The following is a 25545-nucleotide window of genomic DNA, read 5'->3' as shown; positions in this document are numbered from 1 at the left end:
TTGGTGACCATGACGTTATCATTAGACATTAACATGAACATCCGAAGTCGAGACAGCCGAATCATTTTATCGTAAGTAACGACTGAACACTTGCAATGGATTTCTGTTTGTCAATATGACAAACATTTCGTCAGAACTTTGGTAACAAAATATGATGTTCTTTCCGTCTCGATTGCAAGTTTCGAGCATTATTTTCGTCCAATGTTGCAACAAACAACTCCTATGGGCATTCTTTATGTCTGCTCATCCAGTAGGTAAATACATTGCTAGTGTACAATGAATTTCAGAACGTTCTTGTGGGCCCTAATTGTTTTCAAGTCATCGTTCGGATACTTGGAACAGAAATTGTCGGAATAACTAAAGGCTGAATATTTACAGTAACGTAACAGTATTATATAATCCCCATTTTAGATAATAGGCATATAACTCCGAAGGTACGTATTATGAACACATGAAGGGTTTGTTTGCAAAAACCGATAAGTCCATTTTTGAAGATTTTGAAGTACGAGCTCTGTCATAAAGTACAAAATAATACCGTTTAAATGATATATTGGTCACTACATATTAAGGTATATTTTTGAAGTTATGGTCAAAAGAAGCAAAAAAATTCTTATTATTCTCTTTATTTTTCTTGACCTTTAATCGCAAATATCTCCATTTGGCAAATATGGACTTATCGGTTTTTGCAAACAAACTCGTCACATATTAAGGCGCGATATTAATCAAACGTTGCTTCAATGACAAAAGGAAAAAAAAATATATATATAGTCAAACACGTGGGCCCGTTTCATAAAACCATGTCATCAGTGACAACTGCCACATATCTATGACAAATTTGCTCTCAGCCAATCAGATGCAAGGATTTCAGTAGCTTGTCACATCTATGACAACTTGTCACTGATGACAAGTTTTATGAAACGGGCATAACTCTATAGTTGCATTAGACTCAACATCATGTTACTGGGCCGAGAATTCTAATCAGATATACCCTACAACTATAAATTAAGTAAAGCATTCCTTAAAACAGATTGTTGAAAGTATCTTCTTCCGTCGGCCTTTAAATCAGAACGGTAGTTTGTCTTGTTTCTTCAAGTTCCATATTTACCAAGTCCAAGGACTTGAATTTTTCAAAGCAAATGTATAATTACTATGCATGATCGCCGCATTTTATGAGTGCGATCAAACGCCCGCTTCTCACTGAAATGAACACACGGCATACCGATTGAACATTCTCATAAAATATACCATGATGATTAAATTGACGCCGTTTAATTTCTTCCTAGGGAGGCGCATGGGCGTCATAATGTGCCTTAACCCTGTAACTAGGCCGGGGGGAGGCCCCCCCCCCCCCCCCCACCCCGACGTTCCGCGCGATGTATCGCTATTAACGCGAAAAGCTATTGCTGCGACGTTTTATGACTTTTTTCTTTCGAGTCTCCCGCATCTTTTGACACCAAATTTGCAATGCCCGGGAGCGCGGTTCCGAAGTTGCGCATAAATATGTACGTGCATGTTAGGCCAAAAATTGCTGAAAAATGTGAATTCGTGTACAATTTCAATGCAAACTGTGCTTACAGGCAAATTTCATAAAAGCATGATTATTTTGGGGTTTTATTGATTAAAATCAATTAATAACATATTTCCTTGTTCGGAACAATGATGCGGACAAGTTTCATCGAAAAAACAATGAAAAACATGAAGTCCAAAAAACAACGAAATACAAAAGAAATTCAAAAAAACAATGAAATACTTAAGAATTTTTTTCTGATGACACAATTTTTTTCTCTTATATTTGCTCAGGACACTGAAAAGAATATTTACAAAAAAAAATGTGCCCATTTTGAGCTTTATTTAGTGATTTATACCAAATTGTCTGATTTAATGCATCATGCATTGTGCATGAATTAGCATAATCTAGCATAAATGATGATTTTTTTTTTTTAAATTTAACTTCGTGGTACTTTAGGGTACATCATAGGCAATGTGTGTGCCAATTTTCGTCGCGATCGCACGGTCGGCGGCCGAGATCTGGGGGGGGGGGGGGGGGGGAGGGGGCCTGGGAGGCCTATGATCTACCTAAATAGCCCGGCCTAGTTAGGGTTAAATAGCACCAGTTGACTGGCCATAAATTTTAGGCGCACTATCACTCTGATAGCCCGACGTATAAATGATTAGGTATACAATTCTATAGAATTTTTTCCTTTGTTTTTAATCAAAATACGATAGACGATTAAAATACACTATTCATGAGAACAGACATCAACACAACGTACGATACACTTTGATTCAGTGCCTTTCAGTTGAAATTGATTTGCCCCTTTCAGGACCTCTGATCACATTAAAAGAAGAACTATAGGCCCTAATAACATGAATAAGGCGCCAACTTCTCTTGCGAAATGCCCACACGGCTATATACCGTTTAAACTTCATTCTACCATGATGTATATCAAATTGACACCGTTTAATTCTTCCTTGGTTGGTAGGCTTACATGGGCGTCACCTGAGGCTTTGCCTGTTATAGCACCAACAGTTGACCGGGGATTACGCATATCGGTTTCACTGCTAGCTCCGATAGCTCAACACATGAATGATTACGTATACAATTATATAAGATTTTATTACTTTTTCATAATTAGAATGCGACAGACAATTAAATATTCATGACAACAGACATCAACACAACGATACAGTTTGGTTTAGAATTGAAATTGACGTTTTCCTTTACACGACCTCTGATAAAGGCGCCAATTTAAGTACTTTTCCAGCGCCCTGCTTAAAATAAGGGAACAAGAATTATCAAATTTATCAAACTAGGCACGCAATTTGTAGCAGCACATCGGCACCGTGTTTGGCAGCTGTGGGTGCTTCAAATTGTTTTCGTAGTTGTTACAATAGCATATTGTATCATTCGAAACAGTTGGTTAGTTAAGTAAAGTATAGACTAAGTGGTTCCAGGGAGGTGAGACGATTAACCTCCCTGGTGGTTCTGGGGCAGCAGGTAGCTCCCTCTAGCTCTTCTGTACAGGCAGGCGAGGGCTGCACTCTCACGCACGCAGCGCAGCTAGGCGTGTACACCGTTACACTGGGCATCTAAGGGATCGGCGGTAGGAAACCGTTGACGTGACGTGACACACGCTACAACGTACAGGTGTGAAACGTAGTGGCGGAGTTAGCATCTGAAATGAAAAAGGGCACCAACAATGTGTTCAGAGGTATACGAAGAAGAGAGATTGGGACCGGAAGATCATCTAGTGCCCATGGTATCCTCGGCAATTATGCAGATTTTATCAGCGCGAAGTATTCGTCGAAAATCACCGTGAGTTTAAAACAGAATTTGCTTTGCTGTAGTCCCATAGTGCTAATATTTGTGTTGGCCGCGCTTGTTTAGAGTCAGGGCCCAACATACAATCAACCCCACCCATCACGGAGAACCTAGTAACAACAAGATTTTAACGACATGCATTCATTCATGACCTAATATGGCGGATCATGCGGTAAATTAACTATACACAGCCCGGTCGAGTCGCTGTAAAACGCTAGCGGTATCGAGGGTGTATATGAATATTGAATGGGCATATTCAGCCTTCAGGATCAATCGCTCCATCCAACCTCCAGGCACGGGCTTTCTTTCTTCTACCTAACCCTAGAATCTAGGCCAGAATCTATCTCTCGAAAGGGCATTAAAAAAAGAATTAATGTTATTAAATTAGACCACCTATAAGCACACACACCCTATGCCAATGAGCTTACTCATTATACATTAATAAAAGTGCATGGAAAATAAGGAAAACGGATCCCTTTTTAGGTAGCGATGCCAGGGATTTTTTAAATTCATGTTGAATCATGTGAAGTATATTGAGTGACCATTCATTGTGAAGCTATGACATGCTCTTTAATGTCGTCAGTCAACATATTTTTGTGAAGTAGTAGCAAGTATGCAAATGATCTTGTCTATTACGCATGCATGTTCTTAAAAGTGTTTACCGGCTCCTGGCTGGCTGCGCATGTTCACAAGAAATGCATTGGAGACAATATATATAATTAAAAAATAATAAATTAGCATGGAAAGAGCATTTACAATGAATATTTCGTTTATCTCAACATCAAATATACTCAGAAGCTTTTTTTTTTCTGGTATACTCGGGAAATTTAGTGTAATAATATGCAAATGAGATCGCAATGTACAACAATGCATCATATTTGCCGCAATAGTAGTACCAAGACTATTTTTTTTTTATCCTTACCTGACTACATGTATAAACCTTTAATTATGAGAAAAATGTAGGGCCTTCTTCACCTTGATATCATTACATACATGTGTGTAACATACAGTAGTACATGTTTGCATATATGCAAATGAGCACATCATCAAGCTTCATTTGACATGCCTGCGCTGCTATAAGATAATCTGCCTAGTCAGTGATGGAGATGTTCGTTGGATTTGAACCACAAGTGCAAAATTTCTGTAATGTACAATATAAATTGTATTGCTGGTCTTGCAAATAAACATTACTTTGCAAAGATATGTAACAATTACATGGTTATGCATAATCATTTAACTTAATTTACATATTACAGGATACACAACTTGTAGTACATACCATGAAAACTCATGATACATTTTGTTCAGTGAGTGCTGAAATGAAAGTTTACCACACCATTGAGATATGTATGATGTCAACATAAAGAGAGTAACTTTGTCATGTTGATATAAATATTAAGCATCACAAGTCACAAACTTTGTATTTTTTTATTTAGTGATCTGATTGGGGGCACATGCCCCCCTCCCATATTTATTCCACTTTTGTCCCATTTTTAAGATTATTATTTTTTTCTCTAAATGCAATCCAATCCGGGGCGCACTCAACTTCTCCCCCTTCTTCAAACCTCACGCTCACGTGCAGATACCGAAATCTCGTGTATCACGATACTTTCTAATGTGATACTTAGCTCAGTTTGCAGTGACGCGATTCAAAATGGCGGCCTCCATGACTCGTTGGGACCATTTTCACGGTGCATTTCAAGTGCAAAATCCGTCGTAACATACACTGTATATTTTAACCATACAAACATCAGATTGTAGATGAAGTTTCGAGTGAGATTGAAGGTAAATTGATAGCAAAAATCAACGAAATTTGTAACCATGTTTAACACGTAAACAGAGTATACATACATGTAGGAAAATGCGCGGCCGATTTGGCATTGCTACTTTAGGCTTACCCTTTCGCTTTCTACAGTGTATCAAGTTTTATGTAATTTACAGTACCAGCAGTAGTTCTGCTAATCTAGATCTATCATGAATGATTAAATGAAATCACTCTCAAAATCTTTTACACTGCTTTCGTCATTTTGATATTATCATCTGTCCAGTTGTTTTTTATCATTGTGTAGGTTCTATTGTCATGATTGTGGAAGCTTTAACAATTAAAAAGGTAATAATGATAAGGCAAAAACTATGTTGAATTTGATCGAAATTGATATGTTCAACCATTCTCAGCTTAGCCTTAAATGGGCTTGCAGTTGGGCCTACATGTGTGTATTGGAAGGTAAATATTGGAGCAATGACTCCACTTCAGGGACTCCACTTGTTCAAGAGTACCAGTAGAAAATGGTCTACTCATTAATTCTATATATTTTGTTTTCAAATCACACAACAGTTCTTTCTGTTTCAGTGCATTCACTTACAATGCTACAACCTGTACAAAAGTGGCTGATGTACACTTTGTACTTATTTTCTTTGTCATACAGTTGAAAACGTACATCTCCACTTTTTGTTGTTTTTATCCGTGAGATATGAGCAGTACGGTGTGTACAGTGTGCATTGCTACTTGTATACAGTGTGTATCATTGCAGCCGCTGAAAAAGTTTCACAGAATTCCCCAGAATCCCTCTTCAATGTCTGTGTATTGTGAATTGTGTCTCCTCCTCTCATGTAGCCCCTGAGTCTGTCCGGCAATGTGCGCTCCACGTTCCTCGTCAGCTTCAGCCATGACAGCGCCCTCATGGCCTCCACCCACGGCAACCACCAGATCTACGTCTGGGAGGTGCGCTCCGGGGACTGCATCCAGACCCTGGCGGGCCACCCGCGCACCCCCTGGACCATTGCCTTCCACCCCTCCTCCACAGAAGTCTTGGCTTCCGGCTGCCTGGGAGGGGAAGTTCGTGTCTGGGATTTACAGGTACTGATACATGTACTTATGATTGTTATGTGCACTGTCTGTTGTGGGTAGAGAGCATGGTCTTCAAAGGAGAGCTAGGGATAGTAATTGACAGCAGGTGGTGCTAGACTGCCTGATATTGAGGGCAAAAGATGTAATTGAGTGAAAAAAAGAGAAAGATAGAAAAGAATACAGTTTGTGTGAGTGACAAAAAGGCCCCCAGGGTAGAATGACGGAGGGTAAAAAAAACAAACAAACATTATTCACATGCATGGAGATGTCCAATTCCCCTAAATCTATGGAGTGTTGTGTATAAAATTTTGATTTGAGTGAAGTATTTCCTTCACTGTGGTATAGTCACCCTGGGTATCAGTATTGCAAGAGAAAATATGAGATTAGTGATGTTTTATTAATTATCTATAGATTCAGAGAGTTGTAACACCAAGGGTTTTCATAGTAACATGATAAGTTTGTACTTGTGGATGCCCACATGTGGTGTACTAACAGACTTGCAGTAACTATGATATCATTCTTTGTCATAAATTTGTCCACTGTTGCATGAAATTCACATGTTAACATTATTCCAAATATCTTTCTAGAAGGGTTAAATCCATAGCAAGGTACAGACTTTGCAAGAAAGCATGACAGTACTTTTCAAAACAGGACGCAAATATTTCACTGGAAAAAGAAGGAGGGGGTTGACATGATCTGAGTGCATATCATAATGTTAAAGAGAAGGAGAAGCTACATTGTATCTTCATCACCCTAATTTCTTACATCAGGGTAGCAGTGAGGTTTGGTGCTCCCCCAGCCGCACCACTATCACCTCCCTTTCTTTCCACCCTCGGGATCGCCTGCTCGCCGTCGCCACCAACAATCAGATTTTCCTGTGGGACTGGAATGAGCCAAGTCCATTCACCAGTGTTCAGACCAGCAGTGACAAGGAAACTGTGAGGTACGAGAAAATGGCGCATTATTTCTCTTATTGTACCTTGCCTATTGTTATTTTGTTTTTCATTTTCATGTCATTTCATTCTTGCATGCTGTTGGTGATAGTCATGCCTTTCATGTGATTTAAACCCTTACTTGGAAATCAAACTCTAGAAAGGAAATAAGAGAGAGCTGAAGTCACTATAAAAACATCCGTATTAATATCCATGAAGTATCAAGAGAGTGGACTGATGAAAAAAATATCTACTTCTACAATACACAAGCATGATGTGCTGAAAGTGCAGTAGACTCTTACAAAATATACTTGAGTTTAGGGCATGCCTTCATCACAAATAAAAATAGTTGTTTCTGGCCAGCACAAAGCTTACTCAAGTCTTGAATGACATAACCATCAGCCAATGTATACAAGCTAGATTCCTTGCCATGTAATGTTTCTAGTACGTATGTACTGTGTAGAGTCACAGTTAGGTGATACATCCTTAATACCACTGTTTTTTTTTTGTTTTTTGTTTTTTTTGTTTTTTCTCAATTCTGTGTATCATATTCACCGTAAAGGTGACAGGTGGAGAGCGAGAGAGAGAGAGAGAGAGAGAAAAACAAAACAAGTACTCTGGGACAACACTTACATTGAGTATTATTCTGCATTGCATGAATTTTATTTTTTTTTTTTTTTTGGGGGGGGTATTTTCTCTTTGCAACTGTATTGAAATTCTTACAATTGTTTGTTTCTTTGTTTTTTGTTGGATTGAAACAGACTGGTGAGGTTTGATTCACAGGGCCACTACCTGCTTACTGGCATCGCAAATTTGATCCCAGAGTATGATCAGCAGGACACAAGCAACAGCGATGAGAAGTAAGTAACAACAACAACAACAACAACAACAATGATATTCGTTAAACAGACACACAAAGAAATGGAGGCAAAGTTCAGTTACTTCTGAAAATGCAATTATGATGGCTTTAGAGGCTTGATAATTTTGGAAGCAAAAATTTATTTGAAGACCGAGCATGAAAAAGTGCCAAACCTTCTCTTTAACCCTAACTTAAGTACCTGGGCTATTTTGTGAGCTGACATCTGTAAAGTAAGGGGGGGGGCATGATGGCCCCCCCTTATGATTTCAGCCGCGATTCGCGCGTTTGTTACAAAAATTGGCACACACATCACTCATGACGCAATCTACAGGGCTGTGTTGTTAAATTTCAATAAATCGCTTTATTTTATCTTATATGAATCAATTATGTTAATTTATGCATAAAATTAGAATTTGGCTGGAAATCATGAAATAAAGCCCCCTTTGGTGAATTCTGATTTAATTTAGGTAAAAAAAAAAAAAATTGGTATCAATTTTAATTTCTTATGTATTTTATTGTTTTTATAATTTCTTATGTATTTCTATTTTTTTTTACTTTTTGTTTTTTATTGTTTTTTCAATGGGAATCATTGGCAACACTATTTCAATCATAAGAAACATAAAATTAATTGTTTTTAATCACTGAAGTAAAAATAATGACACAATTACGAATTTCAGATAGAAACCTGATTTGCATTGGTTTTGTACACAAAATCACGTTTTTGAGCAATTTTCAGTCTGACATGTACTTACATAATGCGTAACTTCGAAATCGCGTACCCGGACGTCGCAAATTTGATCTTAAAAGTTGCGCAAGGCTTCAAGGTAAATTGTCATGAATCGCCATGTGGATGCATTCTCGCGTTGCGGAGATGTCGCGCGAAGTGTCGGGGGGGGGGGCCATTATGGTCCCCCAGGTAAATTAGGGTTAAGGAGCCTTGGGCTTCTAGAAAGTCAGGAATATTTATGACAAACTGTGTATTAGACTGATGATTGTAACATTCTTTGTGAAAATGCAATCGATGAGTTTGATTATTAGTCAAATGTAGTCTCTCCCTGAAAAAAAAAAAAAGTACCCTGCTACAGGGTTGTTCATCTGTAATGCTTTTTTTTTTTCTCCTTTTTTTTTTTTTTTTTTTTGCTATTATCAAGGCATTAGCATTACTACGTGTGTGCAAAGTTTCTTTCGCAGTGTGCATTACAAGTATTGTTTCCTGTGCAAACACCAAGAATGTTGAGAGTTAGTGTGATTTTCCTGATTTACTAATTGTGGGGTGGATGCTGAAGAGTTATTTCAGATGAAATGTTCCACTGTCAATGTCTTCCACTGTTGAACCACCAAAATCTTACGAGCATAATCGCAAGGGTTGGTAATTTTGTGAGAACTGTTCTGATTCAGAGAAACATTATTGCTTGAATTGTACACTGTATAGAATTGTCAGTGATGCTAAGTTGACCTTTGAACCCCACTAGTACCCAGGATTCCTCCAATCAGGGCTCGGAGGAAAGCGACCCAGAGCCCCTGGAACCAGACACCTACCCGGTGCCCTCGATCCCTGAACCCGCCATACCGCGGGATGTCATCCAAGCCCAGCCTAGCCGCCAGGAGTAAGTATGACCCTCCTCATCTTCCAGCTCCATCTCCTCCTCCATCTTCTCAACCTTCTCATTGTCTTCATCTTCACTATCATAGTGTCACTGTGCTGGTAGTCATCACAGTTACTGAAATAATGTTGGTCTCTCATCTTTTTTATCTAGAAGTGAGCGGAAGTTGAAGGTATAACAGTCTATTCCTCTATAAATGCATTTTTTGGCCTTACAATATCGTTTGTCAAAGGTATCATAGCAGTTTATTCCTATTATGCTTTTTTTAAATCTTCTTATGTGATATTCATTTTTCCTATTCTCTGTGGTCCTCAGAGAAGACCCCTCCCCAAGGCCGATTTCTCCTGAATCCATGGACACCCTGGAACAAGCGAGGGAGTATGCTGCATCCGTCACACTGAATGCCTTGAGGAGTCGTCACCAAAGGGGGTTTGACATTGTCTCCTCCACCGCCAATCCAGGTCCCAGCGCCACGCCAAGCTACCCGGCAGAATTTGCTCCACCCGGACTCAGATATTCCACACGTTACAGCATGTCCTCCCAGGAGGGCGCTCACCCCGGACGGAGCAGGACTCGAGGCGGGTCACGGGAGCACCGGCGCCACTCAGTGGAGTCGCTCTCAAACCTTGCCAACCTGGTGTGGAGCCAGCCCACCAATAGCGTCTCGCAGATGTCGCAGAATGTCGGCAACGAGTTCGCCCTGAGCAGGCCCCCGCCTGTCGTGGCAGAGTCCACGAGCCCGCACAACGAGACTCCCCAAGAAATCAACATCCCGTCGGATGACTCCGATCCTGCACGAGAGGACTCGGGTTCGTCCGGAAGAGAGGATCAGGCGATGGTGGAGGTGGAGGGGGATGTGCGGGTGTCGGTGATGGTGCACAGGACCGGCGGTGCTTCACGCAGCCGTGCTAGGATGTACGGCACCTCTGATGGCCCAGTCTCTGCCAGACAGTCTCAGAGCTCTCAAGGGGTGGAGCCGAGTGGAACTCATCTTGTCACGGCACGCAGCCACGCCCAGTCAGCCAGAGGCAGGAGTATGGCTCGGTATCAAGGTCAGTTGATAGTCACATGATTTTGAAGTGGTTGATGGATGTGTTTAATATGTCATCTAATTTATTCATTTGGTTGGTGTGTTTGTCTGTTTGAAAAAAAAAAAGAACTCCAAAAGTTGTGAACGGATTTGGATGAAACTTACAGGAAAGGTTGAGAATGGCACAAGGAACAGGTGATTAAATTTTGGTAGTGATCCAGGAATTGTTATGGATTATATGAAGGATTTTTGATATTTTCGTAATTAGGTCTTCTTTTTTTTCTTAGGTAGGGTTGCATTTTTTTTGCGTACACGCACTAAATTGCTTGCTCTAGTTTCTGCTAGGGCGAGATGCCGGGCAACTGGAAGTTGATGACAAAACAATAGACTTTCTATATTTCGAAATCAGGCAATTTTCAGCATGCATACGTATGGGTGGAAATCACTGGTCTCTATGGAAGAATAAGATCAGTGGTGGAAATCAGCTGCTCAGTGGAGGTCTGCGTTCTCAGAGTGCTTTTCTAGTTTACTCATATATTCATTTAGGAAGTAGTCTATGTATTTTTTCATTGATTTGTGTTTTTATTTCTGTTCATTATTAAGCTACTGATTTATTGATTGATGTGGTTGTTGGATGGTTGGTCTGACCCATTTTCAGACACAATTGGTAATTATTTCATAACAATAAATGAAGAGACTTGTTTTCATGGTTTCTCTCCCTCCAGCCCAGCTATCCAGACGTTTGTTCTCGAGCACCATGGGCAATTCCAGCCGCAGGTTCACCCAGGGTCTTTCCATGGACCACCCATTATCTAGAGAAGGGGAGGACAGCATTGGGCCTGCATTACCGGAGGGACCCCGGCGCCGCCGAGTCCCTCAGCTCTCTAGGCACTCCCGCCAGGCGCAATTGAACATTCCGGGGCACAGGTACGGCTCCAGCAGCAGCAGCAGCAGCAGTGGGGATCAACCATTATCGAGGCAGGGGGAGGAAGATGGTCAGAGCGGGGAGGGGCTGAGGAGGAGGCGACCATCAAGATTTGGCTTCCACAGAACAGCATTGAGGTAGCTATGTTCATGCACGTGTCTGCAGCTTGTGTGTGTCTGCTGCAAGTGCATAGATTGTATTCATAGGCATTTGCGTACCCTCATATTTTGAATACAGACCCAATACTGTGTGTTTGTGGAACTCTTGTGTAACTTAAAATGACTTTTAGGATCAGAACTCTCTATGTCATTAAAAAAGAAAGAAAGGATTTTTTATCTAGGGAAACATTGATTGTCCTCAGGATATGTATGAATTTAGAGTCGTGTCTCCACAAGTCAAGTGTTCCAGGCTTTCTTTCATTTTTTTTTTTTTTTTAAGAATGTAGTATTTCTTTTGTTAAGTTTTTACCCCAAGGAGCCACATTAAATATATTCCTCAAGATCTCAACTCCATGCTGTAACCATAGGAACAGACTTCTCAGGTCATAGCGTGACCTGAGAAGTTGAGTTGAGATCCTTCACAGCAATAGTATCAACAATGCCCCTGAAAAGCAGTCTATATCTGTTTTATCCATGTCATATCTGACCTGATATTCATTTCTGTTACTCTCTTCTGGGCAGACGGCGTGTCTTACACAGCCACTACAGCACCAGTCTCTTTGACAACACACAGCCCCCCTCTCCCTATGTGCACTATGCGATCAACAGGGCCATTGCTCGTAAGTCTCTAATCTTACTACTTGTATCTGCTCATATACCTGCATGTGTAAAGGACATTGGGTGTTGCGTGTACATGTACAGCAGTCTTGAAGCAAAATCTTTAATGCCTGGTTGTTGTTTAATTTGTATTAAGTTGTCTTGTACAGAATTTTACTCTATTTTATGTATGTATGTACATTGTGAACACTCTTATCAAAACTAGCTGGAAGCTGGGCACAGGACAGTTTGCAGAAGTATTAAATTTAACCCTTTGAGATTATGGTTCTTTAATCATCATGCAGGGGAATCACTGTAATGTATTTGTAGTTTTCATCAAGTTCGCTAGTTCTGTAGTATGAGTGAATTTGCCTTTGTAATGAGGACTAGCTGCTTTCGAATTTATGTGCTGCAAAAACCCTAAACTGCTGTGGCAGTGGTGAGTTGTTTGAAGTTCTCTCATAATTGTTACCATCCACAAAATTAATAACATGGTAAGGGAATGTTGCCTCACTGAGCCAATGATATTTAAAATATGAAAGTTTTCAGCTTTTACCATAGATAAAGGCCTCCCAGATCTCATGATATAAGAGTAATAATGATCTATTGAGATGATTGTAACACACACATATCTCCCTGAATAGCTCTAAGAAACCTCACAGATTTTGATTTGTGACTACAGGCAGCCCTTTCTAAAATAAAGTGAGTCATTATTTCAACCCCTTGTGTACAGAAATGGGATGTTTCATGTACAGAATTTATGGGTATTACCTTATCTGTTAGTTGAAAGATTTAGCATACAGTAGTCTTGTGATTAGCCTTTAAATCCTCTGAATTTCATTCCAAGAGATTTGCTGACTCCTAATAGTTACCATGTGATTTCCTGGAAAATAAAAAATCAGATGCCCTGGCAGGAAGCGGACAGATGGCGCTGGCTAATAACATCAGCAATAGGACGCACCGGCTGCAGTGGTGGGACATCTCAGACTACGTTCTACCCGACATCTCAGACGGTGAGTGCTTGGAGGCAAGAATTTAGCCCTATTCACATTCGCAGCATACGACTGATCTCAGCAGGAAAGCCCATCTGCACAAAAACTTGTGTGAATTTTTTTTTCCTGGAGGGGCACACAGTCAGTTATTAATTGTTGTATCACTGTATCACCTGTATTTTTCTTCTTCTTCTTCTTCTTCTTCTTCTTTTGTTACTGTTATGCTGGTTTTGCTATTAAATGCTGTTGTGTTTTCTAGTCTTTTTGTTTGAATAGCACCAGTGTGCTTAGAAACACCAGTATGAAGCGCCATATAAAATGCAATCATTAGGTGATACGCTTTTAGCGTATCACCTATTGTGATTGTCAAAATCTGTCTTTTTTCTTATTCTTCTTTCTTTCTGGCCTATTTTGTGTCGTCAATATCTCAAGAGTGACATTACGGAGTAACATGACATTTTCAGTCAACATGTCTCATGACAATATCTAGCCACAATAAGGTTTTCATGACAGTAACGTATCTATGACGTCATCTAGGCGCCATTTTGTGATTTTCGGACCATGTTACATGATCGATCATAACTTCATAACTAAAGGTCCTTTCTGTATCAGTTTTTGTGGACATAAAGTTCAGGTCACGCTCTATCTTTCTTTCTCTGATGCTAATTACCTAGGACGTCATCTAGGACGCGTAAGCGCGCGTCAAACATTTAAAAGACTCAAAACAACTTTCCAATGGGAAATCTCGAAGTTTCAGACAATTTTAAGCGTTTCAAACAATTTTGCACGTGCGCGTCCGTCCGCGCATTTTCGCGCGCACAGCGCGTCAGTAACATGAAAATGCACATTTTTTGACTGATCTGGATTCCTGATACTTTGAGTAACAATATCCATTGATTTCTGATCGATTTTGACAAATAACAAAGCAAAGCACTGGCGTCAAAGTTGAAATTTCGCGTGCGCATCTATGTGCAAATATAGTGAAAAAACATGTCTTTGTTTATTTCGCCATAGCTCTTTAAAACGTCAGGTGACCCTATGTTTTTATTGCATATTACAAAAGCATATGAATTGAAAATAACGTTTCAAGTATCATTATTTCCATAATTACAATATGACGTCATCATATCGTCATCTGAAATCAAAAAAGTGGTATTAATTTTTTTAAGGTACTGTTTCTGACATTCATTTGCTCGTATCTCTGTTGTTTAAGCTCAATATTATCCCAAATTCAGATATGTTGTACTTTGAACATTTGCCTTTTAAGTCCATGTCATGCTTTTGATATTTGATGACGTCATCATACCTTAAATTGTGATTAAAGGTAAAGACGCAAAATCGGACAGGTTTACGTGTATTGTCTATGGGAGGTGATTTTTTTTAAAAGCATCAATTGACTTAACAACGTTTAAGCACCTTTATCTCAGCTGATTTTGATTCATTTCCTCTGAAACTTTAATATGTTGTAGCTGAGACAATAAGCTGCAGTAATCATGCATTTTATTCTTTGAAATCTCCTCATCAGATTGACAATTTTGCAGTTTAAAACTGAAAATGAAAATGGAATGTGGACAAAACGATTCCCCATGTATCTTTCACATACATAAGTTTACGTTCCCCATATTTTCTCGTCGAGACGTATGGCCGAGTGGTAAAAGGCGCCGTCTCAGAGACGTGAGATTGCGGGTTCGAACCCCACAAGATCACGAAACATTTTTTTTTTTATTTTACTTTTTTTTTCTTCAATTTTGTATTACATATTCGTCCATGTAGAAATCACGTTCGTATATAAACGCACCTATACACACACACAGACACACACACACGCCATATCCCTCTTTTTTGTGTGTTGGAGACCACATTGCTTCGACTGCAGCAACATTTTGCAGGTTGACTTTGTCAAACCGATCATAGTATGTAATGACGACGACTGAGGTGTTGTACTTTGAACAATTGTCTTTCAAGACGATGTCATTGTTTTGTAATTTGATGACGTCATTACACTGAAAATTGTGATTAAAGGCAAGGTATCAAAACCAGCCGATTATAGGTTTTATGTCTGCGGGACGTATTTTTCCCAAGTTGCCAGAAATGGCATAGTGACCTCAGTCGTTACAGGGCCGCTTCTCCGTTTAGCAATGCAATAGATGTTCACCAGGCCACGTTAGTTGAGTGGGCATTGACTTTCCCCCTGTTATATCTATACATTGTTTTTTTTTTGTCTTACCATTTCCGTGGATGACCCGTGGCCGAGTGGTTACAGAAACGGTTTCGCATGCACGCTCAATATAACTTCAAGGTGCCTATATCACATTCTTTTCTTTGTCGATCACAGATGACCGTCATCTGATGACCACAAGAGTATCACCTAACTCGTCCTCAATGTGACGAGTTTTCATGTCTCGTTATTATTATTATTCTAAATGACCAAGATCCCTTCATAGGGATAATTTGTCATCAGTCTAAGCAGGAGTGCCTCTTTGTCCACTTGCAAGAGAGGAATTATTTCAGCATAACTGTTCACACTTTATTAACAGAGACTCCAACTCTCCCGCTTTCGACGGGAGATCTCCCGCCGAAAGCCCATTTTTGCAAAATCCCCCGTTCTCCCGTTTGAGATTTAATTTCTCCCGCCCTGGCTCTGTGTCTCCCACTTGAAACAATTTCTTACTTAGTGTCATCGTATGTTAAAAAATAAGCCATAGACTGCACGAGAGAGCATCTAGAACCTAGAGTCGTGAATATAGTTGGAGTCTCCCGTTTGCAAGGGGGTTTCAGGCGGGAGAATCTCCCGATCAGAAGGTGCTCGGGGTTGGAGTCTCTGTATTAATAATCAATGGATTGATCAGATGAAAGCTGCTTGACAAATGTATAGATAGATGGATGGATGGATAGATAGATAGGTAGATAGATATCTATCTATCAAAAAAAAAAAGAAATATAGATAGAGAGATGGAGCTAAAAGCAGTCAAACTGATAGATTACATATTATTAGCACCAACACATCTGGAATTAAAGGAGTGCAGACTTAATCCTGGAAAGCAGTGTCAGAGCTTGGGGAGTCTTTCCCTGATTCTCCCTTTAAAAATCATATTCTGACCAGAGAATTCCAAAGACTTCCTGATTTTGGAACTTTAGTCGCTCTACTGAGATAAAGTACATTTCACAGAAAGGTATCTCCATAATCACTTTCTGGAACCACTCAGATTTTAAACTGTTGACGACTATTCCTGATCATACTCGCACAGGTGTCTATGGGGAACACATGTGAAGGTGTTATAGCAAAATCGGCTTATCCTCAATGGGTTAAATATGTGCCTATTTGCAGACCTGCTGTGTGCATCTTAACAGTAGGTGTCTTTAGAAGATAAATGAGTCATGGTCAGGAAAAATCCAGAGATGGTACATTTTGCTTTTCTTCTGATTGGCTACCGTATCATAGCCCAGAGCAACGTGATTGTCGCTGAATGCAAGATCCACAATGACGCCAGCGTGGACATTTCGCAGGATCGGCGGCTGGCCGCGTTCATCCCGAGTCACATGGGGTTCCCAGACCACGGAATCCTGGCGGTCTGTTCGCTGGAGAAGCACAATCTCGGCGACGTTCTCTTCACAAAAAGCTTTGGTGAGTAAAACATTGTAGAGTTATTAATTTGTATACTGTAAATGTCAATATTTTCGCGGGATTAATTTTTTTTTGTGCTGAGCGGCTCAAAGACATTCGCGAGTTCTTGAATTTGTGCTGCCCCAATTGTCAATCCATTCAAAATATGCAGAGAAAATTGTAAAGATATTTTTGCTGATTCTAGAATTTGCGCTAGCCAGAAGGAGCACGAAATATGCAAAAATTACTGTAGATTGGGCATGCGTATGATGCATTGGTTGGTCATTTTTTTAGTCAGTTTTTATGCCTCCGCCAACGAAGTGGCCGGAGGCATTATGTTTTCGGGTCGTCTGTACGTCCGTCCCGTTTTGTTTTTGTCAATATCTCAAGAACTGTGTTGTGGTTTTACATCAAACTTGGTATGAGGGGGTATCCTGGGGGAAAATACTTTGTTTGGATTTTAGGGTCATGGGGTCAAAGGTCAAGGGTCAAAGGTCAAGTGAAAATGTTAAAATTTAACTTTTTTCTCCATATCTCACAAATATTTCAAGATATATCTTCATGGAACTTAATATATATGCATGTACTGACTGACAGTGATCATTTAGGTTATTTATAGGTCATGGGTCAAAGGTCAGGGGGTCAAAGGTTGAGGTCAACTCATCAAATTGTCATTATTTCCCTCTCATCTATGCAATGCCTGTAGAATTTTTCCTTGAAACTTAGTGTATGCATGTATTACCCAATACAGATTCTCTTGGAAGTTTCTTGTCAAAAGGTCAAAGGCCAAAAGGTCAAAGGTCAAGAGAAAGTGCTAAATTTCACTTCTTCTTTAAACTTATAAAAGGGTCAAAAGTTGGGTACAAATCCCTAAATACCTGCACTCTTATTAGACAGTATAGCCATTCATCCAAATAAACCTAGTTCAAGGAAAGTGAACATTCAATGCATTTGTGACAAACCTGTCATTTTTAATACTTTGCCAGTTATGTGAAACTGTCATCACACATTGTCAAGACTTCGTGCTATAGGCCTATTCGGAGAACCATTCATTATGGCGGAGGCATACCAGTCGCCAAAGCGACATTTCTAGTTTTTTTTTTTTTGTTTTTTTTGTCCATTGTAAGACACCAGGGAGGGAATAACTTCACACTGTTTTCAAACAATGCAAGTGATTTATGGTACACTTGAAATGGTCTGAAGGTATACAAGGACTTTTTGTTTATCAGTTCCATCGTTTTCATTTTCATATATTTTTTATTTTTAATATTTTAATGCATAATCCTTTATTTGTGCCTACTAGGTGCACCTTGACCTGCCAAGCTCTTTCATTAAAGGCATAATTTACCATTTGCATATGAAACAAAAACCCAGCAGTAGTGCTTTACAATAGTTCTAAAATGTGAGTTAGGGATAGAAACAACCAAGCTTGTACAAATTTGAATCCATATAATCGATGTTAAGTATTGTTAAATACACAAAATGTGAACAATAGTTATGATAAGAATGCTTCCCGACTAAACCGTCTACCGTTATGGTTTATAGAGAAAAATGCTGATATCTCCTTATATTTTAGGCTTTATTGTGAAAATTTTATATGGTAGGATGTTTTGTGATATGACAAACCTACAAATATGCATCAAAGGTGATATCTTGAACATTTTTTAAATCACTGCTCCCAAAGGTAAACTGGACCTTTAATACTCAGTAGTCCATCCAAAAACTGACAAAGTTGTATCAGGAGTAACAAGTCCAGGAACATGTTACAGTGTGCCTCAGTCCAGCAGGGAGGCCATAGTGACACAATATAGGAATTAGGGGGATTAGATAATCTCTATTTAGTTAAAGGTGCATAGTCCCGGTAGTGTAGAGGGCGCTGTTGATGATACTGCCGATCACCGTTAGCATTGATACGAAGATTACCGAAGTTGAGCTGTCATCAAGAGTAAAGTGCGTAGCTGTTGCTAAGTAACGTTGCCTTCGTTGTCTTCTCTGCGCATCGCGCAGTCTGTAGTAATGCCAGGATGCGTGCATATGTGCTTGTTATTGTGACATCACAAAAGAAGTTTGCTAAAGCTGTCTTCCCCCTCAGCCGAATCATGAGACGAACTGTGATCCGACCACTGACTACAGTGCATCGGACTTCTTCGGACTCGGGGAAGTGGGCCAAAGCGTAAGCGCTAAAGAGGAGTTGATAGCGTAGGGGTCTATAGGACACTTGCGCCGTGCGCCCGCGTACACATTTGACTAAAACACCGGGACCATGCACCTTTAAAATTAGTGTGCAGACATCTGTACCAGTTGGCAAAGAATGCTCTTAAGCATGTATGCCATTAGGAAAGTAAAGCACAGCAATTGTTAAAGGGATCGTACAGTTTTGGTTGAGACCTAATTTCAGGTTTCTAACATTTTTTTGGTGAGATAATGAGAAACTTCTTATGAAATATGAAAGAGCATGTAATTCTGTGAGGAATTCAACATTTATTTGATGAAAATTGGTTTTGAAATGGCTGAGATATCCAAAAAAGCGTGATTCTAATAAAGTGTGGCACCCACACTTTATTACGATCGCTTTTTGTTTTACTCTGTTTTTGAATGTTTCAGTCATTCCAAATCCGATTTTCATCAAATAAACTTTGAATTTCTCTTTAAATGGTACGCTCTGTTACTTGTTACTTGTTGCAGTAATCCCATTTGCAGCTCCAAGGAAGCTGTACTATATCATAAGTGTTTTCTTGGTATCTCGCAAAAAGTTAAAAGCCCAATTCTCATCTCCACCAATACTGTACCATCCCTCTACCCTGTTCCATACTGAATTCTGAAATCGATGTACAGATAATACGCAGGCCACCAGGATCCCGCATAGAATGGGTAAATGAGCTGGTGCTATACTGTAAAAGTGGATATTTTCGCGGCATTGAAATTTTCGCGCATTTCGCACAATCAGAAACTAGTGCGAAAATAAAAGCATGTAAATATTTCTGCTTGCCATACAATGTATGTTCCTGTAGTGGATGTCTTGATACCGCGGAATTAAAAACACGCGAAACTCTTCTTATCCGGCCGAGCATGAAAAATAAATCACGCGAAAATAGCCACTTTTACAGTAATTGACACCAGCACACGCAACAAACTAAGAATTATTCCCTCAATCTGTAATCGTATCCTTTGCATCCTTCCTTTCTCATCTTTGCCTCGGTTAAACTGACTTGATATCCAGGTCCTAATGCTGTCACTGTCAACCTGTCTCCCACTGGTAACTACATCCTGGTTGGTTTGGCAGCACGCCGCCTTCACTGGCAGATGTTCCACGGGGTAAGCTTGAGTAGATATATATCGATTGATATATACTGTAAAACATGATATATTCGTGGCATGATTTTTTCTGCGAATTGGAGCCGACGGCCTTTTTTGCGGCATGAAATTTTCGCGAACTGCCATTGGTATTCAATGCATATAGTGTAGACAAGAACTTTCGCATGCATTTTAATTTCGTGAATCTTTGCGCTCGTGAAATTTGCGAAATTAAAATGCATGCGAACATTCCTCGTTTTACAGTAGGTAGATAGATAGATCACTAGAATGATAGATATTTTCATATTTAGATAGATAAATAGAAAGGTAGGTACCATGAGATACGTAGATAGACAGGTAGAAAGATAGGTAGTTTAAGGGCTAGATTGGTAGATCGGTACATGTAGATGAATAGAGATTTGTGGACATATGTGCAGACTGAAAGACAGATACATTTTACGATCAGTGGTTTGATGTAAGAGTTGTCGGATGCCCGTCTATCTATCTATCTCTCTGTCCATCCAGAATTCCATTCATCTTCACTATAAAATTCAAATTACCTGGTATACAACATCTAGAAAGAATGTATCCAATTGGGTAATTGCCCATCACGTGACATTCAGTTAAAAGTACCATCTCATGTTGTTGCTGTCAGCCGTGCAGTTTTGTTTGAGCAAAAATGGATGACACGTTTATCATTGCACAGCTCTGATGTCACAATAAATAGACATTTGCCGTGCGCACTCAACAATTACAATCACACATTTTTGTCACTCATTTTTATAAACAACTTCAACAGATCCTTTTTGCTTTCATACATACCTACATGCATACACCTGACAACTGACTGTGACTGTGTCACTACACATCACGAAAATGGTTGCCATTTCTTTGCCAAATTCAAGAATCTGTGTGGACTACATTTGCTGACATCCAAGGTGTTGTATAAATCAAATAGTGTATGGTCTTTACATGTGCAATGGATCAAGATTTTGCACTCGGTACTCTATAAAACTCTGCTTCAACTTTTTGAATAGAGCCCCTCTATCTTTCACTTCGTGCAAAATCTTGTACCATCGCACTTGTACCATCGCACTCGTGACCATTCTCTATTTGTATACTGATATTAAGTTGTCACATCACTACTCAACAGTTAATGGCCGAGGTGTACCAGCTCCAGAAGCCAGAGGCTGGAGAAGACTCGATGACCTTCATCAACCGCATCATCCATCCCCTGGACCACCAGCAGAGGCTCGTCGTCAGCGTCAACATCGCCAGCTGGATCCCGCGGCCGGGGGCGGGGCTGGTCTACGGCACCAACCGGGGAGACCTCTGCCTCTGCACACCACAGTGAGTTTTGGGAGGAGCCCAATTAATATTGTATTTTGGTTTGTTTGTTTGTTTGTTGTTGTTTTTTTTTTGTCTACAGTCAAGAAGTATGCACTTGAATGTTTGTGAGCAAGATAGTGTGGAACCAATAGCATTAAAGCCCTGCTAAAACATATCCAATGTTTTGTGGTTTTGCATGGAATGCCTTTTACACGTTTTCCTTTTCCACTGAAGAATATTTGAAATGTTTTCTGATACTGTATCCTGAAAAAAGAAAGTATAATTTGTCATACATTGTAAGGAAATAGGGAAAGAGTTGTGTCACGTGACCAAGAAAATAAACAAATCGTAGACACTTCCCCAAATTGAGGAAATGACATCTGGGCTATTTGATAAGATAGTCCAAAACTCTGAAGAACTATTAAGTTTGCACAAAGTTAGAATTACTCAAGAATAAGCAATTCACATGTTTAGAGTACTAATAAAAAAGAGATAACAACAACAACAGAATGATTCAAGTTCAGCTTCCAGTCCCCTGTGTGAAGGTTGAGGCAGTGAGAATATAGTACCTTTGCCAAGGAGCTAGAGAATGAAAGAAATACGTGACCTACATGTAGCAAGAATACAGCCAAAATCTTTTGTGCGCATCGTTTAGCTGATTTATGCTTGGATTTGTGCTTTGCATCAAACACAGGTTGGACAATGAAGACGAGCCAGCTGCGAATGAAAGAAAACCCCCGTTGAACGTCAGAGCAGCAGAGCAGGAGCCCACCTCTCGTCCTCTTGACATGGTTGAGCGTCGTCGTAGCTACAGTGAGTTGGGCATGGTACCTGTGCGCCTGTCAAACTCGCAGAGCACTGGGACGACGGGAGATCCACCGAGGTCCGGTGCCGTGCCAGAGAGGCGGGCCCAAGCCACCCAGACGGGGAACAATGTCGTCCAGAACACGGGAACCCAGACAGACTTTGGGAATGCCGGGCACGTTGCCGGGAGGGAGAGAATTGGCGAACGCCGCAGTGACATCAGCGAGGCTCTTCGGAGTGGGGGTCTCATGGCAGGTGCAGGCAGGCTAGAAGGCAGGGACAATGGAAGTCGAAGGGCCTCTTCTGCCAGGGACGATGCCCTCAGAAACGTTGCCCAGACTTCAACTGGCTGTACAGCTGGGACCTCCCAAGGGCCAGGCGCTGTCCCTGCGAGTGGGGATTCTGGGATGCAGCCGGAGGGTGCTTCTTTACGCGCCAGGGATGAAACAAGCGAACAAGGCACCAGCACGAGTGCTGGTGCTCAGAATGAGCAAGTTCGTGCCTCCAGTGCACAGAGGAAGCTGTCACTGGATCACTGCTTTAGCATGGAAGGAGATGAGAGAGGTGGCCAGTCAAGTTCAAATGATGCATATAGCAGGCCCGTCCACAGGATCAGGAGCCTAGTGAGCACTGCAAGTGATCCTCATTCCTCTGTTTCCACTGGTCACAGATCCAACGTGTCATTTCCTGATCAAGTTTCACAGCAAAGTTTAAGTTCACAGACCAGTCCATCAATGCCCAGGGTTGTCACAGGATTACCCAATGCCAAAGATTCTGGACACTATACTGGACCTTCATATACTGCTGGAGGAGATAGCGGCGCTGCTCCTTCCACCAGCAGATTTCCGATGGCGTTTCACTGTGTTGGCCCCGGCGGGGATGCCTGTAGTGGCACGACTCCACAAAACCCTGCACAAGGCACCTCGTCAACACCGCCCTCTCAGTCGCCCCAAGGTGCGCCGCTGGGTGTTCATTACGGTCATCGCAGATTCCATCTCCAGTCGCCAAGAGTCTCGTTGCCCTTGGGAGAGGGGCTTTCGCAGGGCAGGCCGAATCATCCGAGCACACAAGTCAGCAGTGGATCAGATTTGGGCGGAGTGTACCAAGAGGCAGAGCATGGCACAGGGACAGGTTGTGCCCTCCAGGGGCGGGATGATGATGAGGATGAGGACGAGGACGAGGAGGAAGAGGAAAGACTGGGTCCAAGTCTAGCCCCCTCCATACCAATTAGAACATGGCCACCAGGAATGTCTGAAACCCTAGAAACGGGGTTGATGAGCAGCGAGAGAGATGCTTCAGCAGGACCGAGTGATAACAGTAATATTACAGAGACTGATTTGCCAGTGATGAACTCCGGAACACCACCATCCTGGTTGATGCTCGGAGGGGCAGTGGGACTCCAAGGTACTAGTAACTCTTCAGAAGCCAGTGCGCAGCTCTCAAGGAACTCTGAAACAGTAGGATCTCAATCTGTGACCATTGAGGTGGATGCGTCAGAGGAACAAGGTGGCAGCAGTCACGCCTCACAGACTCCCAAACCTGCGGAAAGCATGCCCAATGACATTAACGTCGTAAGTCCCTCATGACACTGATGAGGGAGAAGTCCCACAGACCTCTATGTCTGGATATGGACATTATGGATGATTCACATGCTGGTACAAGTATGTATGTAAAAAAGCTGGCAGTTAACCCCCCCCCCCCCCCCCCCCAAGGATTAGTTAAAAAAAGTAAAAACCGTTCTAAGATATTGGTAAGCATCTCATGCTATTCCTACTTTCACTCTTTGCGTGCAAGAGAACACTTCCAAAAGCCACATCGCTGTTGGGGCGACAAAACATCGTATGTCCAAACTGTCAGATGTTCAGGAGAGCGAAAAACAGAAGGCAGGCAAAGCACCATAACAAATGGGATGGCCTTTCCAAACGACATGCCATGATGGCTTCATTTGGGGGGTAAGACAACTAAGATTTGAACAGGACATCACCACTCAATTGATCATCTCACAATTAATCCAAAAAAAGGGGTTTCGTATTCAGGATTGGAGATACAAGGTCTTGTCATTCCACCAGTGATATGTACATTGTTATGACCATCAGGAGAGCTTTTGACAAGCTTTGCCAAAAGATCTTGTGATACAATTAATATGATTTTCTGTTTGTTGTCAGAAACAAGAATGCTCACACTGATGTTCTGTAGTTTTCTTTGAATTCATGGGTTTTTCTTGTTTCATCTGTTGACACAACACACACAAAAACTATATATCCTGTAAATCTAAACCCAAAGTTGCTCTAGGGAGATTGTAGTAAAGATCAATGTCGTTGGTTGTTTTGGCTGTTTTTTTTTGTTTTTTTTTTGTGCAGCAGTTCATGATACAGATAGGGAAAAAAAAAAATTATGTCACAGATCTCGGCAATTGCATAGTGTTTTTACAGCTCATGTTTGTCTCTGATAAGGAAGTACGTATGTGATTTTGTCTTCCGTTGCTTTGTTTTTACCTAAACTGGAAATTCTTTGGCAACATTTGCCTTCATGATATGTTTTAGACTGAATTTTTGCTTTTATTCTCATGCACTTCCCCAGTTGTTGATAGCACTGATTTTTAAAGGATTCATTGCCCCAGACTGGACATATACAAAGCTGCACACATTGGGAGTACACTATTTTGATTTTTGGTTTTATATCTGAACGCATAGCCCTAGCACAGGTGAGAAAATGTATTTTCAGTGAGTGAGAAATCCAAAACTACACTGTAACACATACATGTAAGTCATGATAAGAATGAACACTGATACAGTATATTCCAGGCCAGGGCCACACTTAAAGGGGAAATCCAGTCCGAATATAACTTAGTCTGATAAGAAAGAGTAAAATGTTACGAGTTCAACAGTAAAATTTTGATCAAAATCGTGTGATAAATAAGGAAGCTATGACATTTTGAAGTTTCGCTAATTTTTCAGAAAACAGTTCTTGGAACAATTAATATGAATATATGCAAATCGCAAATTGAGCATGTCATCCCCTCACAGCTTTCCATATAGTTTGTACATAAAATTTTGAAATTTCAAATTTTTCATTCACATGTAATTATGTGCAATTCTCAAATCGTGATATATCTAACCAATCACTATTCTTAAGTTATTCAACAAGGAATAACATGTTTCAGACTTCAATGACTGAAACATTGAATTGTTGTCATCTTTTTGGTACGTGATCGATGGAAAATTGTGAGGGTAGGACATGGTTAGCT

General features: G+C 40.6%; 1 protein-coding gene across 1 annotated transcript; it reads left to right on the top strand.

The window, feature by feature from the left end:
* Positions 1-3171: 3171 nt before the first annotated feature.
* LOC140235979 (activating molecule in BECN1-regulated autophagy protein 1A-like) lies at positions 3172-23985 on the top strand. Its single transcript, XM_072315966.1, has 13 exons — positions 3172-3316; positions 5937-6179; positions 6941-7113; positions 7864-7962; positions 9434-9568; positions 9881-10617; positions 11321-11657; positions 12201-12298; positions 13178-13288; positions 16710-16892; positions 20092-20186; positions 21319-21515; positions 22189-23985. The coding sequence occupies exons 1-13, from the start codon at positions 3182-3184 to the stop codon at positions 23882-23884; spliced, it is 4239 nt and encodes a 1412-aa protein (XP_072172067.1). The 5' UTR covers positions 3172-3181; the 3' UTR covers positions 23885-23985.
* The last annotated feature ends 1560 nt before the right edge of the window (positions 23986-25545 follow it).

The sequence above is a fragment of the Diadema setosum genome, chromosome 12 (genome assembly GCF_964275005.1).
Source record: "Diadema setosum chromosome 12, eeDiaSeto1, whole genome shotgun sequence".
Classification (NCBI taxonomy): domain Eukaryota; kingdom Metazoa; phylum Echinodermata; class Echinoidea; order Diadematoida; family Diadematidae; genus Diadema; species Diadema setosum.
This window is presented reverse-complemented; position numbering and strand designations above follow the sequence as displayed.

What these genes read in the sequence shown, in the direction of transcription:
- LOC140235979 (XM_072315966.1), top strand. Translation starts at nt 3,182, where the DNA reads ATGAAAAAGGGCACCAACAATGTGTTCAGAGGTATACGAAGAAGAGAG. An exon ending in TTCGTGTCTGGGATTTACAG is followed by an intron (nt 6,180 to 6,940) that starts GTACTGATACAT and finishes TTCTTACATCAG; the next exon opens with GGTAGCAGTGAGGTTTGGTG. An exon ending in TCTCTTCACAAAAAGCTTTG is followed by an intron (nt 16,893 to 20,091) that starts GTGAGTAAAACA and finishes CTTGATATCCAG; the next exon opens with GTCCTAATGCTGTCACTGTC.